This window comes from Marmota monax, unplaced genomic scaffold (genome assembly GCF_021218885.2).
Source record: "Marmota monax isolate L192 unplaced genomic scaffold, Marmota_monax_Labrador192_F-V1.1 WCK01_AAM20220418_F8-fsc00014, whole genome shotgun sequence".
In the NCBI taxonomy this organism is placed as follows: Eukaryota; Metazoa; Chordata; class Mammalia; order Rodentia; family Sciuridae; genus Marmota; species Marmota monax.
In genome coordinates this window covers 22,506,592-22,530,109 of record NW_026695222.1, presented here as the reverse complement: position 1 = coordinate 22,530,109, position 23,518 = coordinate 22,506,592, and the positions used below count along the sequence as shown (strand labels likewise).

Genomic DNA, 23,518 nt, shown 5'->3' with positions numbered 1-23,518 from the left:
TCTACCTTCTTCATGAGTTTTTTCCTCACCTGTTCTTTTATCTAATACTTTTGCTTAAAAAAAAGAAGATATATGCTTTGATCCTTATTCTTTTAGTTGAGAATTCACATCAGTATAATCATTACATCACTATAATGGGAGGCTGGTTGTTTTCCATTCCAAGTTAAAGTGCATCTTCAATTATGAAAATCATGTGTAAATAAAAGGTCATGAGTGTGCACCTGATTGAATCTCAAATGCCACACACTCTGGCACAAGTCAGAGAGTCTGGTGGGTTCCTGGAAGCTTTCTGAAGCAGGGCAGATTTTAACATGTCTTTGAAGGATGAAATTGTTTTAGCAGGCACACAAGGACCATATATATCTCAGATACGATTTGGTATAAATATGTGAGGTATCTCAATATACAAGGATTTTGTAGGGTTGTAGAGTACAACATGATGTATTAGCTCCTTAAGACCGTGCTTTTTGTTGCTCTTTAAGTTATTTGTAAAGAAAACATACTGAGTTTGGTTCTACTCCACTGTCATCCCCTTCATTGCATAACTTCATGCATTATGACTACATGACTGTGAGTTGGTCATTGGGGTAATCTACACAGGGCTTTCTGGAGAGAAAAGAGAACTCCTCCCTGTAGCCTGAGCCAGGAGGAGGCAGAGATGAAGACAACCATTCATTTGTTCATCCATTCATTCATAAATGTATTCATGGCTACCTCCAATGCTGGGATCAGAGATGTTGAGATATATGCAATATTATTAACTAAAGAGAAGTGTAGCTGGAGATGGCCAGAGGGATATAATGAATGAGTATTCAGGAAGTATTTGGATGAATGACTTGGCCTAGAGGTTCTCATGCTCTGCTGTATATTGGAAACAGGGAGTTTAAAACACCACTAATGCCTGGGTCTCACCCAGAGCTTCTGGTTTAACTAGTGATGGCAGAGACCTAAGAATCAGGGCTTTAAAAACCTCTCCATGTGATTCTCTTTTGTGGCCAAGTTTCAGTGCCACTGGCACAACCACTAAATATATGTTTACAAGAGGTGGGATGGCTTAATATTAGGACCTTTAATAAAAGCAGAGTTTGGCCCCATGTCAGGAATGGACTGGGAGGGACCTGACAGTCTGCTGTTTAGGAGGGAGTGCAGTTGAGACCCTCAATAGGTTCCTGCAAGGACCAAGCCCTGCAGTTTCAATAATGGCCCTCCCATTTCTTAGAGGATCTCAGTTAATGCTTAGTGTCTATCAAGGAGCTCCTTAACTTTTGAGTTGACCTTGAGACCTACATAGATTCCCATATCACCCTTCAGAGCAGATAATCAATAGTTCAGGGTCAATATTGAGCACTCCCTAGCTATTGGGAAAGCTCACTGGGGTTTCTAGCTAGGAACCTGTAATCTAAGTTGCATTTCCTTTCCTTTAGGAGAATTGAAGGCAAGAGGGGAAATTCATGGGGCAATTTGAAGAGGCCATAAAGGCCTCCAAGCTGCAAGGAGCTCTGCAGGAATGACACCATTAGAGATCAATTCTTTTTTTAAAAAATGTTAATACTTTGGGAAAATTGCTGCATTGAACCAGTGTGTCCTATGCTGTATGTGGCTTTAGTCAGATGGCTTTACTGATTAAGATCTAGATGAGGTTTTCAGCAAGATTAAAAAAAAAAAACTTTGGTATTACTTATATGTGTTTTCTCGCAATGAAGAATGATAGCAATTTCACTGAGACCATCAATGTGCCCCACTGAATAAGCCCAGATATATCTTTGAAGCAGGTCAAGCTTTCAAATTCACTTCTCATTTTATTGCGTGGATAACCACAGAGGTGAATTTTAAACATTTCCCTCCATTTTTACCACCCCATGAAATAAAGTGGTAGATTTTAGAGCTATGTTTCATTATTAAATGAAGCTCCACCTGGCAGAGCATTGGAATCCATCATGCCTCGGTGTAGTCCCCATCCTGCCCCACACTCTTCTCTTACATTGGGTTCCATCTCTGCAAGTGCCCATTTGTATCTTGTTGACAGGTCCTTCACCATTTATTTTCTTTCCGTATCAGGATCAGAGAATATGAAGCAGAAATATGCAAAATGGCCAGTTGTTAATGCCCACTTTCGCTGACCATTGCAAAATAAAACACTGGGCTTATCCAGGGTTCAAGTACATCTTTAAGTGCATTAAAATGTCTCCTTGGGAACTGGGGCTGTGGCTCAGTGGTAGCGGACTTGCCTGACATGCGTGAGGCACAGGGTTCGATTCTCAACACCACATAAAAATAAAGAAATAAAAACAAAAATAAAGATATTGTGTCCAACTATAACTAGAAAATATTCAAAAAAATAAAACAAAATGTCTCTTGGAGGGTGTCCTTCAATAAACTGGGCTGTCTCCTTTTATTTTTATCTCAAACAGATTCAGCTGTGTCTTCCCCAGTCTTTGCTTATTTGTGAACTTCATCTTCAAAGGGGATTCTAAAACTGATCTTAACGGAAACATTAAACATTTTTTTGATGCGTTGGATTGTGCTATTATTTGTCATATTAACTTGTAACTAAGAGTTTTCTTTATATATTTTTGCAAAAAATTGTTTAAATGCCTCCCAATTATTAGTTTTCTATGGAATACACACACACACACACAATGTGTCAATCATCTGTGATCACACCAAAAATCACCTCCAAATGTAGTGGCTTGAAACAACAAATATGGACTATCTCATAGGACTGGGTTAGGAATCCTTCATGCAGCTTGACTGAATGGTTCTGGCCAGAGTCTCTCAGGAGGCTTCACTCAAAGGTCCACTGGGGCCACAGTCATCCCAAAGCTTGACTGGGGGAGGGTTTACTTCCAAACTCACTTAATGGGCATTCATCAGGCTTCAGAAATTTTGCATCAGAGGTCACTTGTGTGGCTTTTGGCAGGCTTTAGAGACATGTTAGGTGTGGGCTCAAGTTATCAGTTCTTCACTCTGTGTGGCCCTCCATAATGCCTCTTACAACACGGCTAAGAGAGGAGGGGAGAGAGGGAGAAGGAGTGAGGGAGGGACAGAAAGAGCTGGAGGAGGAAGAGAGAGGAGGAGAGGGAGGAAAGGAAGAAGGAGAAATGGAAAGGGGAAAAGGGATGAGAAAGAGGAGGTGAGATAAGAAGGGGCAGGAAGAGAGGGGAGAAAGCAGAAGCAGAGAAGAGGAAGATGGGATGAAGGAGGAGAGGACGAGAGAAGGAAGGAGAGGGAGAGGCAGGCAAATGAGATGGTAGTCTCACAAGCTCACACTCAAAGGGATGGGCTTACACAAGATCGTGGACACCAGGAGGAGTGTTCATTGAGGGCCATTTTAGAGGCTGCCCACAATAACTGGTCTTTAACTGTCACCACAAAAGTCATGGTCTCATGCACATATTGCCCGGCATTTTCTTGCATAAGACATACTGAATTTTAGGTCTTGGAAGTTCCTCAGTAATAAAAGCTACATGTTAAATAAGGTTTTAAATGTATTGTACACTTTCCTGATTGACAGCTGCTCAGTACTGAATCCTTAGGTGAATTGGGGGTTGTACTTCTGCCTTCTTCCTGGTCAAATTCCCTGACAGGATCCTGGAGGACAGCATCCCGTTGGCTTCCTGCCTCCCAGGTGGTAGGTTGTTCTGAGTTTTACTCTCTTACATCTTTTTAATAATTTTGAGCATACTCTTTGAATTTCCCATTTTTTAAAGAGCTATCCATCAAACTGATTGAAAACATAATTTTTAAAATACTATGCTTTTAAAAAAATAATGAAGAGTGCCACCGAAGCTTTCAAAACAACATAGGCCTATTTGTTCAGCATTTCTGTGTTATAGAGAAACTCTCTGTGGTAGGAAATAGAACCAAGCATAGTTGTGTTTGTCAACTGAATGTTGATTGAACACAATTTTCTGAGGTTTCTGAAATAATTTGTGTGCACTGATGAATTCATGTATAATCCAAAGTAAAAAGTTAATATAGACTCGACATCAAAAGTATAGCTTATAACTAGGAAAAAAATCAATAAACTGAACCTTATCAAAATTTAAACTTTTATTCTGTGGAGATTCATTGCAGGGGCTTGGATTGTGGCTCAGCGGTAAAGCACTCACCTAGCACGAGAGAGGTGCTGGGTTCAATCATCAGCACACATAAAAACAAATAAAATAAAGGTATTGTGTCCAATTACAACTAAATATATATACACATACACATACATACATATATGTATATATTTATTTATTTATTAAAAAAGATTCATTGCAAAGTACATGAAAAGATAAGCTATGGTGTAGAAGAACATATTTGCCAACCACCTGTGGGAAAAAGGACTAATATTTAGAATCTATAAAGAATTCTTAAAATTCAACAGCAAAAAAAAAAAAAAACAAAGAAATTATAAAATGAGCAAAAGATATGAACAAACATTTCACTGAAGAGGTTATACATGTGGCAAATGAATACTTGAACCAATATTCAGTGTCATTAGCCATTAGGGCAGTATCACAAAAAACCACAGCGAGACACCACTACACTGCTTATCAGAAAGTCTTAAAAAGAGTAACACCAACAGAGGTGGAGAGAAATTGTGTTCCTCATATGTTGATGGTGGGAATATAAAATGGCATAGCCACTCTGTAAAGTGGTTTGGCAGTTCTAAATCCATATGACTGAGCAATTAAACTCTAAGGCATTTGTCTCAGAGAAGGGAAAACTGACCTTCATCCCCAAACCTGTCCATCATTGTTCATCATAGCTTTATTATTAATAATAATAATAAAGACTGGAAACAGTCCAGATGACCTCCATTGGGTGAAAGGTTAAACCAGCTACATATATAACACAGAAAAATTCTCAACAATAAAAAGAAATGAGTTAATAAGGCACACAATAGTCTCCATGGTTTTATTCTGTGTAAAAAAAAAGCCAGTCCTAAAAGACCACGTATTGTCATTGTTAGAAATGCAGACCATATCAGTCAATCCCAAGGAATAAAGGTAGAGAAGGAGGAGGATATGGCTATATCAGGAGAACCCTTGTGGTCCAGTTTATCAATGCTTGTCTTCATGGCTTATGGTTTTTGTATCTATTTAAAATTTTTTGCCTACTTCAAGGTCAGGAGGACCCTATTTTACAAAAGACTTATTGTTTGCTTTAGGTCTATGATACATGGGAACTGACATTGCATTGCATATGGTGTGGGGGTAGGGCTCAGTGTTCGTTTTTTTCCCATATGGATGCCTACATCTTCCTACCTGTTTTGTTGAGAATACCACTCTTCTCCCACAGTGAAGTGTCATCTTCATCATAAACAAAGCGGTTATGTGTGTAGCTGGATCTGTTTCTGCACTTCATTCTTTTTCTTGATCGGATTTTCTATTTTTGGTTAATACTTTACTTTCTAAATTACTAGAACTTAATGAGAAATTTGATATTCTAAAATGTAAACTGTATGAATTGTGAACCTTTCTAAATATGAGAGATAACTTATGTATCTCTCTTTGGATGAGCCAAAGAGAATTTACACCAGCCTATTTCTATATAAGCCTTTCTTACTTTTTCTTACTTACTTTACTCTTTGTAATATTGTTTTGAGTTTTTCTAACCTTTTGCATTTTATGTAAATTTCAGAATTAATTTGTCAAATTATCCACAAAGACTGTCAGATATTTGGTTAGAATAGCATATAGCTCAACTTGAGGAGAATTTACAACTTTATAATATTGAATTTTCTGGATCATAATATGAAATATCTTTCTATTTATTTAGGCCTTTTAAAATTTACTTCACTAATATTAGTTTTCAGAATAGAGAATTACATGTACATTTATCCATAAACATCTATGTGTATATCCATTGCTAAGTATTGTTATATTTTGTTGATGCTTTCATGGACAGTTATTTTTTTATTAATGAGGTAGAATATAATGCAGAAAAGGACATAAAGTGCACATAAGCATCCATATAACCATCCTCCAAATACAGGCATAAACATTTTTGGTATCACAGTTACTTTATGGCCCTTCCTAGTCAATTACTCCCTTCCCTAAAACTCACCATTTTTATGGTATCTGCTGCCATTAATTGGGTATGTGGCACTTTTTGTGTTTTATTTTATAATGTAGCTAACCTGTAGATTTTAATATATGGTGCTTTGTCCAATTCACTTGTTAATTTTCCTCATAATTTGAGATTTTTTAAAAAATTTGTCTACATATTCAATCATGTAATGCAAATAATGAAAGCTGTGTTACTTCCTTTCCTATCTTTATGTCTTTCATTTCTTTTTCTTGCTTCATTGCACTGGCTAGAACATCTAATAGAATCAGGGAATTCAGGGGCAGACATTCAGTATTTTACTATTGATGATGATGTTAGATTTATATTTTGAACACTCTTTATCAGATTAAGGATTTTCCTCTTCTTCCTCATGTGCTAAGGGTTTTATCATGAATGGATATTGACTTTTGCCAAATGTTTCCTTGCCATTCTCAGGATGATTACATGATTTTTATCTCTTAGTTTGTTAATATAATGAGTTATACTGAGTGATTTTCTAATATTAAATCAATATCACAGCCTTGGAATAAACCCAACTTGTTCATGAGCCATTATTCATTATAGATATTACTGGATTTGGTTTGTTAATACAATGTGTAGGATTTTTGTCTCCATGTTTATGAGAGAGGTTGGCCTGAAAGTATAACTTTTTTTGCGATACCATTGTGAGTTTTGGGTATGATCATTATCCTAGGCTTGTCCGGTGAATGTGGAAATATTTCTTCTCTTTGTGCTCCTGCCTAAAACTTGTGTGAAGGTGGTATTTCACTGAAGCCTTTTATGTGTGTAAAAATTCAAACATAATTATCCTACATCTTCAAGTGGAATTTGTCCTGGAAAGATGTTTTAGCTCAGTGTATAAGATGTTTCAGTTCAGTGTATAACTCCATGGAAGTCATATATTTCTTTGGGTTCCCTGTGCCTATGTTTGATAAATGCATGAAAAATATGTTAGAAATATCTACAACAGTGTCTGAAATGTCATAAGCAGTGAATTTGCCTTTCCCTCCCCATCTCCTCGTTGTCTCCAACTACAGCAGAATCTAGTGACTGTGGAGGCTACCAGCATGAAGCCATTACTTTTGTTTCCAGAGCTCAGGTGGCCTCTGGTAAAAGGCCCCATTGGCTGTGGGACCTTGATGGATTATTTGTTTTAAAACCCTTTGCCAAAGAGCAGTTATTTAGGTTCTGCTTAGTCTCTTCAGGCTGGGGATGGCAGAGCATGCAGGCAGCCCTACAGGAACGAGGAGGGATTTGGAACAAGCTAATTTTTCAGTTCCTTTACATAAAGGGGCCAATCATCTCTTAAACTCTCCCCTCAAACTGAGTAGGCTATATGGATAAGCCTCTTAATCCATCTGGACACCCCTCCCTGACACTTCAGAGGAGTCAATACTTCCAGTTACTTCTAACCATTTCAGCAGCTTAGAGACTAATTATGCATCTCCCCATTGCACATAGGGATAGGCCAAGGAGAGAAATTTGCACAATAACAGTATCTCTAAAGCCCCAGTCCCCTTCTGTGTGTGCCTTTTTCTCTGTGGCTGGTAGCATAGCAACTGCTGGAGCTGCCTGGTCTCAGGTTGTGTGAATTGTGTGTTTCTTCCCTTGCTCTCAGCACGTTCGTTTCCTCTACTCTTCATTTTTCTCAGACTTACTCTGGTAAGGCGCTGCAGTGCTTCCCCAGGGCTTATTGGCTGTGAGTTCCTGGTCCCAGTGGGAGATGTGTGGCTTCCTCGAGCATGGAAGCCGAAATTGATACTATCACCTCAGACATGAGTCCAAAATGCCTCAACTGCTCAGAAGCTTGGGAGGAGAGGTCACAGGAGGGTTGATAAGCTGGTCTGAATGGCCTGTTAATGGAGAGGGCTCTGGGTTGGAGACAAAGACCAGTGTAAGAAACCAAGTCTGGTAGAGATGGGAGAAAGAAATAGCTCACATTTATGTAAAGCCTGTCTTGTTTCAGACATTTACATTCAATCTTCACAAGAAAACCCGGTGAGATGAGATCCTTTCCCCTGATTTTGCATGGGAAAAGTCTGAGGCTCAAGGGTTCTTCTGTAACTTTCCTGAAGTCACACAATTAACTAGAGTTGTGAATCAATCTGTCTCTGATCCAGTGATCCTGCCTTTCCAGTGTGCCACACTACCCTTGGTAGTGAAAGTGAATTGAAGATACAACGGGGTAAGTGTAGGGTGTTGGGCATGGCATGGAAAGCTGGTGCAGAGGGCTGGGTGCTGGGCTGTGACCTGAGGACGATATCTACTAGGACCAGGCAAGCACTGTGGAGGTCAAAGAAAGACTGTGCCAGGATTCACCCAGACTGTTGAAGACTAGCCTGCATCAGTCCCATTTCCTTTGCCTTTCACATTCACTCAGTGACCAGGTCCTGTCACTCAGTCTCCCAAACCTCTGCTGCCTCTTCTGACTCTGCCACCCAGCCCCATGGCCATCGTGCTAGGCCTCTGATCATCTCTCTCCTCAGTAATTGACATGACTCCCTTATTGGTTCCTGACTCTAGTGTCTCTCCCGAAGACACTAGACTCTTCTCTTCCCTACAGTCAGAGGACTTGTCCCAAATGACCACATGCCTGTGTCACATGACCACTTTCAAAGCCTCAGAATGGAGATCATTTCAGACCTGCTTCCTGCCATTGTCTTTGTTTGACTCTTTCCTGTCTCCCCTCCTCATGTGAGTTTTAGCAAGAGTGACCCCATCTTTACTCATCTCTGCAAAGGCCTCCTCCTCCCACTGATTACTTTTAGCTTCTCCCTTCCTTTCAAGACCTGGTTCAGGATTTGTTTTCTCCAGGAAGCCTTCACTGACTCCGTCAGATCTTGACAGCTCCTTTTGTATTAGTTTCCTATTACTGCACTGGATTGCCATGGACTCAGTAGCCCACAACAACACAAATTTGTTTTCTTAGAGCATCATTACCAGAAGACTATAAGGGCTCAGCAGGGCATCTTGTGTTCTTTTGACTCTCCAAGGGAGAAACCATTCCCTGTCTTTCCCAGTTTCTAGAGGCCCTCAGCTCTCCTGCCTAGTGATCCCTTGCTTCCTCAGCACAGCCACAGTGGGGCATCTTTTCAGTCTCTCTCTGACTGCTGTCTCCCTTTTTCACTCATAAGGACCCTGTGATTACATTGGACCCACCTGCACAACCTGGGATACTCTTCTCCACTCATAATCCCTGCCTCTATCACATCTTCTGAATCCCTTTTGCTATAGAAGTTTGGGGATTAGGATTTGGACATATTTGGGTCTCTTATTCTGTGCACCTTCTGAGTGCATGAGACCCTGGACTTACTACTGCCAAGCCATTTTATTCTGTAGCTCATTGATTTTGCATCTGCTTCACTCTCTAGTGTCTGAGGTTCTTCTAGGGTGGAGACAGTGATTTGCTTTGACCACTATCTTTAGAACACAGCAGAGTCACCCTCAGAGCTTGACTGTTGAACAGAGGACCTTATCTCACCACCTGTCATCTACCTGCTTTGCTCTGCGGCTGACCTGGGGGTTGAGGATACTGGAGCAGTTGAGTGCAATGGTTAAATTCACAGCCTCCAGGGAAAGGCAGCCTGGGTATCCCAGATCCACTGTGTGCTAGCTGCAGGACCTTGGGAAAGACACTTAACTTTTGTGTGTTACTTTCCTCATGGAGAAAATGAAAATGCTTATAATGTCTACCTGTATTAGTCAGCATCCACGAATCCCCAAATTACACCAGGTATTTCAAACAGCTTCCTATTGATGCGAATTCATTGCAAAAGCGGTGGAAGTTTGCCAGAGCAAAAGGGGACACCAGAGTAGCCAAGAATGGCAGGAAGCAGGGACTACATCTGCAGCTGGGTAACCAAAAGAAATGGAGGTGGAGTTATGGGTCCACAAGACACCCATGGACCAAACCTCTGAAACCATGAACCCCAAATAAACATTTTCTCCTCTAAGTTGTTCTTGTCAGGTGTTTCGATCACAGACACAGAAAGCTAATTAACACCAAGCTCAGCCTCAGTCTACTGAACACAGTCACGTCACAACCCAGGAAGTCATTTAGAAATGCATAATTCCATAATGACTTAGCACTAGATGAGATTTTATGACTTGCAACACCCTATCTGCACAGCCCTGTAGACAGTATTTCCTCTAGACACCTGGAGGAAGAGCCCTTTAGAGCTAGTGCTGGAACCTCTGAAGAGGAAGATCCTTCTTCAGCTATAGGGAAACTGCTGTTTCCTCTTCTGGTAACTCTAAAGAGATGCTGTGATGTGGGTTCTATAAGCCCAGAAGAAATTGAAGCCCAGTACACAGCTGTCCTGTTGCTAGAATAACCTCGATACAGGAAGAGAGCATCTCCTTCCCTCTTCTGGCTTCTAGTCTCCTTCTAGAGTGTCTGATCTTTAGGACAAAGCCAAAACCAGCTAGTAAAAGAGTCTGGAAAGAGGATAGTTTGAGGAGTTCCAGCCTCAGGGTCATTGAACTGATTATAAGAGTAGGGTTGAAGGCAAAAAGACCAGAAATTTAAAAAAAACTAGCACATTCCTTTAGTTTCCTTCTCTGTAAATTACAACTCTGATAATACTTACCTTATGGTGTGATATGAGGAATAAATGAGTTCATATAAGTAAATCTTGGTATAACACTAGGCACGTAGCACTGGGAGAATTAGTTACCTGGCTGTAGTGATAATAACAGGCTTCACCATTGTACTGGGGTATAGACCGGGATGTCTTTGGAACTCAGAGATCCAAACTGGAGAAGGCGTGAGTTCCTTTTGCCCAATTCCCCATGGCAGGGCTGCTGGGCAAATGGGACAGAGAAAGCAAGGAATGCCTTTACTTCTCTGGGACAAGCTGCTTCTGCCGTGTGGCCTCTTATTTCATAGCTTTACAATCCTGGTTCTCCTCTCTGGAGAAGAAGGACTCTTGATTCAAGCTTTCTGTGAACTCCTGATTAGCAGGCAAGGAAAAAAAAAGGCTCTTCTAGAGTGATTGCTCTGCTCTTAATTTGGGGAAGTGGCCCAGCAAAGCATAATCTTGAAAATGATGAGGTGCTAGGGGAGAAAGAACAGCCCAGGGCTGTGCAGATAGGGTGTTGCAAGTCATAAAATCTCATCTAGTGCTAAGTCATTATGGAATTATGCATTTCTAAATGACTTCCTGGGTTGTGACGTGACTGTGTTCAGTAGACTGAGGCTGAGCTTGGTGTTAATTAGCTTTCTGTGTCTGTGATCGAAACACCTGACAAGAACAACTTAGAGGAGAAAATGTTTATTTGGGGTTCATGGTTTCAGAGGTTTGGTCCATGGAGGCTGGTTCCATCACTGGGGGCCCCAAATGAGGCAGAGCATCATGGTGGAAGGGGGTGGTAGAGGAAAGCTGCCTAGCTCATTGCAGCAAATTATCAGTCCATCAAATGGATTAGTCCACTGAATGGTCGCATCTCTCTCTTAATTTAATCATTTCACATCTGAACAATCCTGCGTTAACACAGGAGCTTTGGAGGGACACAAATAATAAGTCCTTAAATTTATTTTCTTGCAGAAATACTGGTTGGGATACACCCCTGATGGATCCACTTTATCATGACATAGGAAGGGGAAAGTATTTGATGGAATCTTTTTGTCTCTCTATGGAGAGCTCAAAGTGGAGATGCCATCTAAGTTGCTAGTGACTGCTGAATTGCCCGCTAGTGGTTGGTGGGAGTGTGATGATAATAGTAACCAACACAGTGTACTTGTTATGTGCTAGGACTATTCTAGGAGTATCAAATATAATCATTAGTTAATCTTCAATGACATCCCCCATAAGAGAAGTGTTATTGTTATCCCCATTTTATAGTTGGGGCATCTGAGACACAGAAAGGTTAAGTAACATGCCTTGCTTTTCATAATATGTTAGGTCGGATTTTTCCATAATCCTGAGACAAAGATTTGAAAGTAGTTTATCTGGAAGTTGAAGGGACTGTTGATAAAATGGAGCAGAAGTGAAGCATAGGAGGAAGGCCCCTCAAGGGTGCATTAATGAGTTGTAGCCCTGGGGATACCAATGTTTAATTCAACCAGGATCATTTAAAAGACTGAGTGAAACCATCCCATTGTCCTACCAATGTCCAAGGAAACTGGGATGCTTACCCACTTAAATTTCGTATTTCAGTGGGTAAATGTTGTTCCTGGGAATGGTAACACCTTGGCACGTCAGTCTGTCTTGCAATCATAATCCCATGGCAGTAGAGAGTCACCTAGCAGGGAGAGATGTCAGTGCTAGAGGTGAGCAGTCACCTGTGCATGGAGGTGCTAACCAAGAAGTCTGCAAGAGGTCTTTGGGGTAGATCAAGGGAATGTGGGCTGAGTGCTACCAACATCTAGAACATAGGGCTAAAAGTAGCAGAGCTGGGATTCAAACTCATTCAATTCTGATGCTAGAATTCCATCTTAAGATAGACTCAAATATGATGAGGATAGTAAAATAGTGAAAACCACATCGTAGAAAGAAATTGCTTAGGATCCTAAGAACTAACAATATTTGTGCCAGAAAATAGAATAGTAAGGGTCCATGACTCCTGCTCTCAAGGACCATCATACTGGGGAGATGCATACGGAAGACCCACTCAAGGGCCTGGGGACACTGGAAAAAAATGCCCTTGGTCCATGTCCTTGAACATTTCACAGTCTGGGGAGACCCATCAGGTAGCCTACATACAGTGTGCAAGTTCTGGGATGAACATGTACCCAGGAAGCACCAATGAGAAGCCTCTCTATGGCAGGGCAGGCTGTCCGTCTCTGTGTACCTCTCTCCTGTCGCCATGAGTACTGGCAGCTAAAGGATTCTTGTTCCCTCTTGTACTGTGTTGAATAATGTTCCCTTAAAACTCATGTTTTTTCCTGAAACCCTGGAATGTGGTCTTATTTGAAAATAGCATCTTTATGGAGATAATTCAAATTAAAATGAGGCCAAATAGAGTAGAGTGGGCCCTGATCCAATATGCCTGGAGTCCTTATAGGAAGAGGGAAATTTGTGCACAGAGCACAGATGGGGGAGAACACCATGAAGACGGGGGTGGGGAGGGCAGTGATGCTGGCAATGCCAACAAAGATCCAGGACTGCCGAACACCAGAGGCTAGAGGAAGCGAGGGAGGATTGTTTCCTAGAGCCTGCCAACAGAACAGGGTCCTGCTGACACCTTGATTTCAGATGTCCAGCCCCTGAAACTATGACACAATAAATCTCTGTTGTTTAAGCCACCCAGTTGTGGTCCCTTGTTACAGAACTCCTAGGAATCATCCACTCCGAATCCCTGTCCTTAGCCTTGTGACAGCTGCCTGTCTGGGGACGGAGGGTGATGCCTCTGTTCCCCAGAGCAGCTGATAGCCAATTATGGACACACAATTCTGGTCCCCTTCCCTCAATGAAGACTAAATCTGTGGTGTGGTTTGTGTCTAGAGCTCCCGTGGGATTATGTGGAACTTAGTCTGCTATCAAACGCTAATCCCTTGTTCCGCTTCTACCTTTGCACTATCCTGCCTCCTTCTGAAAAGTCTCCAATCAGTCACTTGCATAGAATCCTCGTCTCAGGCTCAGCTTGTTGGGACCTCCTGCTACCATACCACAGAACACAGAGAACACAGTCTCAGGGGGGAGAAGATCCAGGGGGTCATCCCAGAGGAGAGTTAAACCTTTAAGGACAAGAAAAAGTCAGGTGGCTTGAGAAAAGGAAGAGTGATCGGCAGAAGAACAGCACAAGCAGAGACATCTGCTACTTTCATGTCACTTGTGTGTGAAGTTGGGAGGGGGGGAATAGAAGTCAGTGGACAGTGAACCTGGGCGGGTGAGAGAGGTCTCCTCTGGGAAGCCAGGTGTGCTCTCTCACTTTTAAGAGTCTTCACCTGTTGTGTGGACAAGTGTGCTCCTTCTCCCTGTAGGTCTTCAAGTTAAGTCACAGTTAAGTCACAGGCACGTGCTGGGGAATTAAGCAGATATATACAGTGATGTCCTGTGTACCTCCCATGTCTATGGTTACTGCTGCCGGCTTAACAAGGAGCTAGATAGTTCCAGATCTGGCTTCTCCTTCTCTTCCACTTTTGTGGCCTCAGACAAGGTTCTTAATCTCCCTCAACCACAGGAATCTATTAGCAGGAGCTGGTATAGTGGAGTGAATACAAGCACCGCCCTGGAATCTCAAAATTGAAAGCTGGCTCCTTCTCTTACTAGCCTGGTAATTGTGATCAATTAACTTCCTGAAGCCTTAGGTTTGCTTTTTCTGTTTTGTTTCATATATAAAATGGGATTGATAATAGCACCTGCTTGAATGCAGGTGCTATTTCAGAAAAGTCCTCAGCACAGTGCCTGGCACCCAGCTAATCCTCAGGGAGCATTCTTACTCTGTGTCTTCACAGTCCAAGGAGCTGTAACTCCATGGGTTCACTGCACATGAGACACTTTACTACTGAGGAAAGAGTGCAGCCTCTGAGAAGACCAGGGATTCAATGTTGTTTCTGATTACTGCTGGTGTGAGAGTGGATGGGCTGGTTACCTGTATCTGCTCTCACACATCAAGCATCAGCCTTGATATCCACCTCCATAAAATAGAAGTGCTATTATTTGCTTCATGGGTCACTGTAGGGAAACGGAAGAGGAAGTAGGTAAAGCACTCTAAGTAGAATCACAGGACTCTTTGAAAGTCAACTCTAATCGCAGATGGATTTCCTCGAGCAGTGGCCAGAAGTGGCCAGGACCTCTCCTTGCTAGTGAGCTATTGGTGGGGAACTGGCTGGACAAATGGAACAGTTGATTCCTGACACTTGATTCCTGCTACCTAGTTCCTGGGGAGATGGAAGAGGAGATTGGCTGTGAAGAACCATTTGGCGGGTCATACAAATAAAATCTTAAGATATAAGTTATTTATTTAAAATGCTTATCTTTATAATTGATAGCCAATAAAGGCTTATTGGAGGGTGTTTTTAGAAAAACAAGAAAGAAAAGGAAAAAAGGAAAGAAATCTGCCATTTCCTTACAACCTTAAGAAGAACCATCAACATGTCGGTATATTAATATCTAGATGTTTTAATGGGTTTAGGTAGGTGAGATTTTATTTTCTTGAATTTAGTTGAAGTTAAGACTTCTGTGCCTATGGAGGGTGTCTGAGGAGGACATCTTTCTGGAGGAATTTGTGGTGTCCATTTTCAGGATGGTCACCAAAGCCATGGTTGGCCCTTCAGAGTGAAGCAGCTTGATCTTAAGTGTTAACTAAATGCCATCTGGAAGAAGGGTGCGGAGCTCTGTCTTCTCACAGTGTGGGCTGTGTCCAGCTCAATGTGGTGTGAGGTGGCTCTCTTCTTCCAGGATCTTAGAAAGAAGGGCCTTTCATTAGCTAACCCCCGCATAGGACCCATCCTTATAGTACCCCAGATCCTCATCCCAGAGGTGATGGCATGATCCATCCCAAGGTGCCCTGGGGTATACCTTCAACTCGTTTTCTCTAAGGAAGAGTAAGTAGACAGCACTTTTCTGCATTTTATTTATTTATTTTAGAATCTGAGTGTCTTTCTATGGACTTCACAAACACGCCACAACTTATCTGGCCATAACATTCTTGGCACATGAAATACTCCTGTAAAACCTGAGTGTGTGCCATACCATTGTCCAGATAATAATGGTTAGGAGTGAAGACCCCTAGCAGGCTGCCCTGGTCCCAATCCTTGCTCTTTGAATGACTGATTGTTTGACACTGATTGAGTTATTTAATGTATATCTCTTTCTTCATTTTAGAAATGTGTGAATTACAATAGTATCTACCCACAGAGTTCCTGTGAAAATTAAGTAAGTCACTATTTTAAAGTGCTAAGAGCAGGGACAGGTGCCTAAGAATGTGCAGTACATGGTAGCTGCCACTGCTGTCATTCATACTTATTATTATCACCATCTTCTTCGACACGTACAGGTGTTTCATATTGGAATGATCAAGGCTGGGAACTCATTTTTTGGTCTTTTTATTTTGATGGGCAGATGTATTTCTTTAGATGCTTGTGGGAATTTTTAGTGAGTCTTGTGTTTAAAAAATATCACTAGTCCATGGTAAGCTTGAGTCTTATCATTGATCTCATCTGGAACCCACTGTGTTCTTCATAGTCTGCAAACTTGGGTCTTCATTTCAGAAAAGTTTTCTATAATTATGTCTTTGATTGCTGTTCAGTGCTACTTGTCTGATGTCTTTCCCCCTAAATACTGGCAATGCTTAGCCTTGGTGTCCATTCTTCCATTTTTTGTAATGTTCTCCTTCTTCCTCTTATCCATTTTCATTGTTGCTTCCCCTATAACCTCTTGTTTTTAGGAAAGACTATGAAATAATTTTCTACCCAGTTAAATAAGATTTCAAGTGTTTTTGACTATTGGCTGTGTATCAGGCAAGGACATAAAAACTTGTTCCTGTGGGCACCTATGGTGGATTGGATACTGTCTGTTTTTAGTCTAGGGGACAGTGAGGAGTCAGGGCTACTCCTGGGATCTCCCAGTCAGGATAGAGCCAATGAGGACACTGTGGGCCAATTACAAAGTTTAGAGACGTTTACAACATGGATCATAAACCAATCTTATTTTCTATTCTCAAGGTAAAAATATTGAGAAGTACAAAGATTGGGTGGCTTCTATCTCTATGGACCACCAGGGTTACATATCTGGTAAGGCCAGGACCCTGGCCCTGTTGAGTTTCCATTCATCTTTGGATCCTCCAGCCATTTTATTTAATGAAACAGCACTACTTACAAACTTGTAGACTAGCTAATTGGAGTGGCACTTTGGAACACCTTGGTGCCTAGACCTGTGGTCTATGCAACTAAGAAGTTATGCAGCAGATTTGGAAAACAACAAGTATGGTTAAGTTAAAGATGCAAGGAAAGCTGGTCCATGTGTGATAAGTGGCATTTGTAAGAGAATGGAAGGGAACATGGTGGACATGTGTGTTTGTTATGTGCCCATGTTGGCAGGTGGATTGGGGCAGGGTGTTCCTGAGGACTTCTGTGACTCAGGAAGTTGAAATGCAATTAAGGAGGCAGCCAGGTGAAGGGAAGGGGCATTGGGAAGTGTTGGAGACCCAGTCATCCTCACCTGAACCGTGTCAAGACCCACTTCACATCTTAGAAACATACAGTTTTTCTCAAATGTTTGATTTCTGACTGGAGCAGACAATACACACACACACACACACCACTCGATCATGGGCTATTTGAAGCACTTTTGCTCTCTGTGGGAATTTCTGGGAGTCAAACTGTTACAAGTGCTCACAGCAGGGAAAAGAAAGACAGAATTGGTCTGGAGACCAATTCTGCCTGAGGATGAGGCTGAATCACATTGAGAGGTCACCTCACCATCTACACGTGGAAGGAGAGCTCTGGCAGCTCATGGACAGCTGCCGCCCAGGTCCTGTGGTCCGCTCATGAGGTCCTTGTCCTCACCGTGCTTTGATGTCTGACTAGAAGGAATAGAGGCCATCTCTCAGCTCAGGTTGCAGCTTCCTAGAAGCAAATCTGCCTCCCTCTTGATTTGTTTCCAAATTTTGTGAGCACAGATGCTATCAGATGTCAAAGAGTTACTCCAGGCTTTGCACAGTCGACTGGGCAGGGGTCAGGGAAAGAGAGGGCTTGGTTGTGTCTTGTGTGAAAAGCTTACGGATGAGAACAGTCATGTGTCTGCCCAACCTGTTTTTAGGAAACTATCAGGGCTTTAAGATCTGAATGAGGGTGTCAATAGAATTACTTGATTAGAAGTTAATGGTACAAGGTTGGAGGTTCGTTTCTACCAAATTTTCTGAGGCTCAGTTCTGACTAATATTTAGTGGTACTCTTCCCAGCCTCTGGGTCACAGATATTTCCTTCTGTTCTTGGCATAGACCCAGCAGGGGTTATGCATGGGTTTCACAGGGTTCATGGATTCCTGAAATGGTGTACAGAACTCCAGGTAATGTGCTGCTGTGAATTTTCCTGGGAAGAGAGTTTGGAATTTCCCATGAGATTTTCAGGACCTATTACCAAAAAGTAAAAACTACTGGTTTAAACTTTCCTTAAAGACTCTTCTGGTTAATTACACAAACATCTCAAGTACAAGAGGGGGCGGGGAGGGACAGCCCTCTGGTCTCGAGCTCTGCTGCTCTCCTCCCACTCTTCTAGCTTAACCCAGCTCTGCCTGGGTCTCTGTCTCCTTCCCAATGACTCTAGTGGTCTCGGGATCACTCTCGTCCTCTAAATTGGATTTTATGGCCATGTAACATTCACTGCATTATCTTGTATGAGGAGGATCGATACAAGTAAACATGAGTTTTCTATGCATTTTCAAGATCATGCTGCTTAATAATATATTTGTTCTGTGTCTTACTCCTGCTTCTGTCTCTATGGACCACCAGTCCATGTGTGTGGCTAAGAATGCCAACTGTACACCAACCCACCACTGAAAGGAAAAGGACAAAAAGAAGCAATAATCTGATGACTTCTTGGTGCCAGAAACAGAGACGTGATAATGAACATACAAAATCTATCACGGTGACTAGTCTCCAGGACCAATCTACACATGAACTTGTGAACCCGCGAGTTATTTGACATAGGACATTTATACACTCATGGAGATGTTTGCTGTTATTCTTGACCTACCATTAGAAACACATGAGAAGACACAACATTTGGAAGGATAAATACCTTATTATTTTTCTGATGATCAGAAATGGAAAACACTGAAGTAGAAGAGCAGAAAACTATGGTGAACAGTCAATGGAAGAGGGCTTAATGTAACCACTTGCTGGGCCCCCAAAGCATTAAAGTCTGCTGCTCTTAAATCTGTCCAGGGCCAGTGTGTGAATTATTATATTAAGGAATTAGTTAGCGTCATCACAGAGCTACAGAATATCACCCTGGGGGCCTCATTGGAGACTGATGGAAACTCTAGAGGGTTGATATTGGCGATCAAAGGGTCTTTATATTTAAAATGCACAAAGGATGAGCCTAGAAATTATCTGCCTGCCAACTTAACTTCTCTACCTGGAACAAATTATCCAAAAATCAATTTGCAAACACCTTTGAGATAATAAGGTCTTGAGTAATAACCCCCATGGCTTTGTAAAGAAAAGCATATACCTTGACTAATCTGCTTAATTTCCTTCTCTGACCAAAAGGCAGGCTACAATAGAGGCAATCTGAAGTTGTCCTTTAAGATTTGCTTCAAGTCACACTGAGAAAATATTGCCCACCCCTGTTTCACAGAAAATTATTCTGTTTCTGAAGAGTCTTCGCTGCTAGGTAATTAATTAGAAGAGAAATGCTGAGTGAGTCTTATCCCAAAGCACACACCCGAGTTCCAAACTAGAACTCATACTTACCTTCACCCATATGAGTATCCCAGAGCCTTTCTGGGACTGACATGTTCTGAATACATCTGCATTGCACTCCATCCCTAAGTACCTCCTCAACCCCACCTTTTTATTTTACTGTAGGAATCACTGATCCTACACTATCCCTTGATAGATAACCCCATTCCTGGCCTTTGGTCCTAAGAAAATATCAGACAACAAGGACTGCAATCATTTGCACAAAGATGTTCACTACAACATCATTTATAACAGCAAAACTTCAGAACAAGTCACATGTCCAACAATGGGAGCATAATTAGTGTGATAACCCGATGGATCATTCTGTAGCTATTAAAGACAGTGAGAGCAAAGTCCATCTAACATATAAACCAAGTCCTCAGGATGTAATAAATGAAGGAAGAGAAACAACTCTGCACTGGATCTCTGAGTTATTATAGCCACATTAAAATTATAAGTATATGAATAAAAATTGGAATGAACATAGAGAAATTAAAATGCCTGCTACATTGGCTGGTGGGGAAGAGGGCTATTTCTTCTTTCATTTTCTTTATTATTATTCACTGATTTTTGTTAAGAATAAGAATAACAATCATCCAGTTTGCTGTTAAATAGGGATATCAAGAGCCAAACAGCCTTCCAAGGGGAGAGCCCATCTGGGAAGGCATGCAGAAGTTGGTTTCTTCCTGTCTTATCTGTTTCTTGACCTTGGTTAGATGACCTGATTGCTTGGGTTTCCCAGATTTTCACCCATAAAAATAGAGGCAATTAACATTGCCTAAGAAGTAAATGAAATAATATGTGTGAAATTTCCTGGTCTCTAAAAATTTCAAAAGAACTCTGTACAGTGCCCATGCCTATAATCTTAGATACTGGGGAGGCTGAGGCAGGAGGATCCCAAGTTTGAGGCCAGCCTGGGCAACATAAGACCCTGTCTCAAAATGGAATATTTAAAAAATGGGCTGGGGATGTAACTCAGTGGAAAATGCCCTTGGGTTAAATGCCCAGTATCCACTCCACACACACATATGTGCACACATGAATAAGCCCATAAAGAAGTACTTCCTTTCTGCAGCTCTTCCAATAGGTCACCATAAATACTGTTAAAATTCTGGCATGTTTAGCTGACAATATGGAACTTAATGGAAGGGAGGTAGCAATGCAGAGCAGGTAACTCAGCAGGACTTTTCCTTTGACCTTGGATTCCTACTGTGTCCACTATGGCCAAGGGCTCTTTCTCTGCTGGACAGTACCTGCCACAGTGTAGAAGCAGCTGAATTCCTGTTAGGCCACCATCCTTATTCAACCTAGGCTCATATCACACTCCAGGGAGGACTTCTACTAACAATCTATGTGTTTGGATGTAAAAATGCTTATAAACTACAGATCCCCTCAAATTTTGTGTCAAACCTCACTTTATAGTAAAGGCAAGTTCACTTGAGGATAGGAAGCAGAGGATTCCTCCTGGTGGCCTTGCTGTATACTGGAGAAACCATGTCCCACAGTGTCTTTTTCTTTTTTCTTTCTTCTTTCAATGAAGGAGATATGGTAGGTGTTGGCTATAGATTCTGAACAAATGTCTACTCAGGTTACACTGACAGAAACCTAAAAACTAAAGCAGGAGGTGAATGTGTCCAAAAGGGTCATAGGAATGTTTTACACTGCTGTGCCTGGACTCTGTCCCTCCCCCTCACTTGCTCATCTGTAAACCACAGAGGCTGAAAGTCCTGTGTTGATGCTTGTCTTGCAGAGCCTCCCACCCCCATCGCCCCTCCAGAGCTGCTGGCTGTGGGGGCCACCTATCTGTGGATCAAGCCCAACGCCAACTCCATCATTGGGGACGGCCCTATCATCCTGAAGGAGGTGGAGTACCGTACGACCACGGGCACCTGGGCCGAGACCCACATAGTTGACTCTCCCAACTACAAGCTGTGGCATCTGGACCCCGACGTGGAGTACGAGATCCGGGTGCTGCTCACACGGCCAGGAGAGGGTGGCACAGGGCCACCGGGGCCTCCCCTCACCACCAGGACCAAATGTGCCGGTAAGCACCACCTCCTTCTTCTTGGATCCATTGTGAGCCGCTGGGCCATCGGGTTACTGGTCCTCCTCTTGCCCAGGTGACTTTGGTGTGAGTGTGCTTACGCTGTGGAGAAAGAGAGTCAAGGTCTGGGTTTGGCCTTAGAGGGCCTCTGGCTCTGGACTGTGATTCTAACCAAGAACCTCATGACTAACTGTGTCACGGAGAAGTTCCTGGTTCTGGCAGTGATTCTGATGGGACACTGACTCTATTGATGTGGCTCTGCAAACCCCTGATATCATTTGTAGTTTGAGGCTTTCTGGTGCTAATCATGCCTCTGAGGGCTCCCAGCCCTGCTTCTCTGAAGGTTCTTGGCTCTGACTCTCTGAAGGCTTCTGGTTCTTACTGTGTCCCTTGAAGGCCTCATTTAGACTATACCTCTGTGGCCTTCTGATTCTGGTTGTACGTCAGGCATGTGTCTGATTTCAACTTTGTCCTTAAAGATCCATGGCTGGGGGGTGACCCTGGGATTTGGTCATTTCACTGTTGGTTCATAGTTTGAGTTTTGTCTCTGAGGAGCTCCTGGTGCCAACTTTGTCTTCAGTGCCTCCTGGTTCTGATGGTGTCTCAAAGTTGATTCTGGAGCTGCCTGAGTCCCTGAGAGTTTTCTGATTCTGGATCCTCTGAGGCTCCTGGCTCCTAGCGAAGTCCAGGTTGGGGCTGTTTTTCTAAGGCCCGTCTGGATGCTACGATATCTCCTTGGGCTTCTGGAGCTGTTTCACTCAAGTTTCTGGATGTTGCTAAAGAATCTTCTACCTGGGGCTATATGTGGGAGGGTCCTTTGGATTCAGTTGTATTTGTGAGGCCTCCTGGCTTTGATGGTATTTTTAATAAGGGACTTTTGACTGGGACTGTATTCCTAAGATGTTCTTGGCTTTGAATGCAACTCAAGAAATTAGAAGAAGTTGATGTAGTTGTTTTGTTTTTCTTTCAAATCATATTATTATCTATTTTTTTCAGTCTAAGTAACCATTCATACATGAAGGAATCAAGGCTCAGTATCTTAAAAACTTTTTGTCCAATGTCATAGAGTTGGCGAATGTCTGGATTTGCACTCAGGTTTTCTGACTCTAACCCCCTTGATCTCTGGTTGCATCAAGATGAATAGAGAGGTGGATGCTGTGGGCATGGTGCACAGAGCGGGGTGTTGCACTGTGGGGAGGGGCCATTCAGGGAAGAAGGCAGTATTGACTTCCAAGGGAAAAGGGGTCACTGATGGAATTCTGGGGTGCGGGGAGTGAAGGGTCCCTCAGAAGAGAGACATGGAACAAAAAGCAAAGTATGTAAATTCTGCTATAAGGTGACACGTTATAGCAGTGCTAAAAATCACTGTTCTGTGCCCCATGCTACGATGAATACCATACCACGATGAATACCATATAATTATGAGAAAAAAAATTAATGGGATTAGGAGCACCTCATACTTCATCAGTGACACAAAAAGAGAGGAAGCTATTAAAAATGGCGGCACAAGTTTATACGTGTCGAATGGCTAAGAAGTGCATGAGTACCATAATACATATGGTAGATGACCTTGAGAACTTCAGATGTTCGCTTGTGGGGGTGCAAGTCAGAGGGCTGCAGCCTGTGAGATACTGTAAAGTGCTAGCAGGATGGCCCTCTGAGGCTGGTGGAAGGGTATACACCAGATACTGACCGGTGTGGCTCACAGCACACCTGGTGAACTCAGGGAGTGGGCAGGTGTTAGGGGTGTGTGTGTGTGTGCTTGTTTTGTGCATCTCATTTTGTCTGGATGCAGTTTTGTACTTCACTGATGCTTTTTGCATACAAAATTATCCACAAGAAAACTTATAATTTGCATTAAGCTTAAACAGCTCCCTGATAGAGCAGGTGTTTTAGAACAAATTTGAGTTTTCAACTGTTTTGGAAATAAATTTGAATGTTCTAGCAGAATTAACTGGAACCATCCCTAAATATCTCAGAAGTATATCTTGTAGCATGTAAGCCAAGGGAAGTGAGTATTTCCATCTCTTGGAAATATTGCTTTGAAAGTTATTGAAGCACTAT

At 42.2% G+C, this 23,518-nt stretch overlaps 1 protein-coding gene across 6 annotated transcripts in view; it reads left to right on the top strand.

Annotated features, from left to right (window-relative positions):
- Ptprt (protein tyrosine phosphatase receptor type T) overlaps window positions 1-23,518 on the top strand; it is a 1,068,074-nt gene that overhangs the window by 428,413 nt on the left and 616,143 nt on the right. For all 6 annotated transcript variants that reach the window (XM_058575678.1, XM_058575677.1, XM_058575682.1 and 3 more), the window contains exon 7: window positions 21,161-21,454. In XM_058575678.1, coding sequence (XP_058431661.1) covers window positions 21,161-21,454 — 294 coding nt within the window. The remainder of the gene's footprint in view (window positions 1-21,160; window positions 21,455-23,518) is intronic.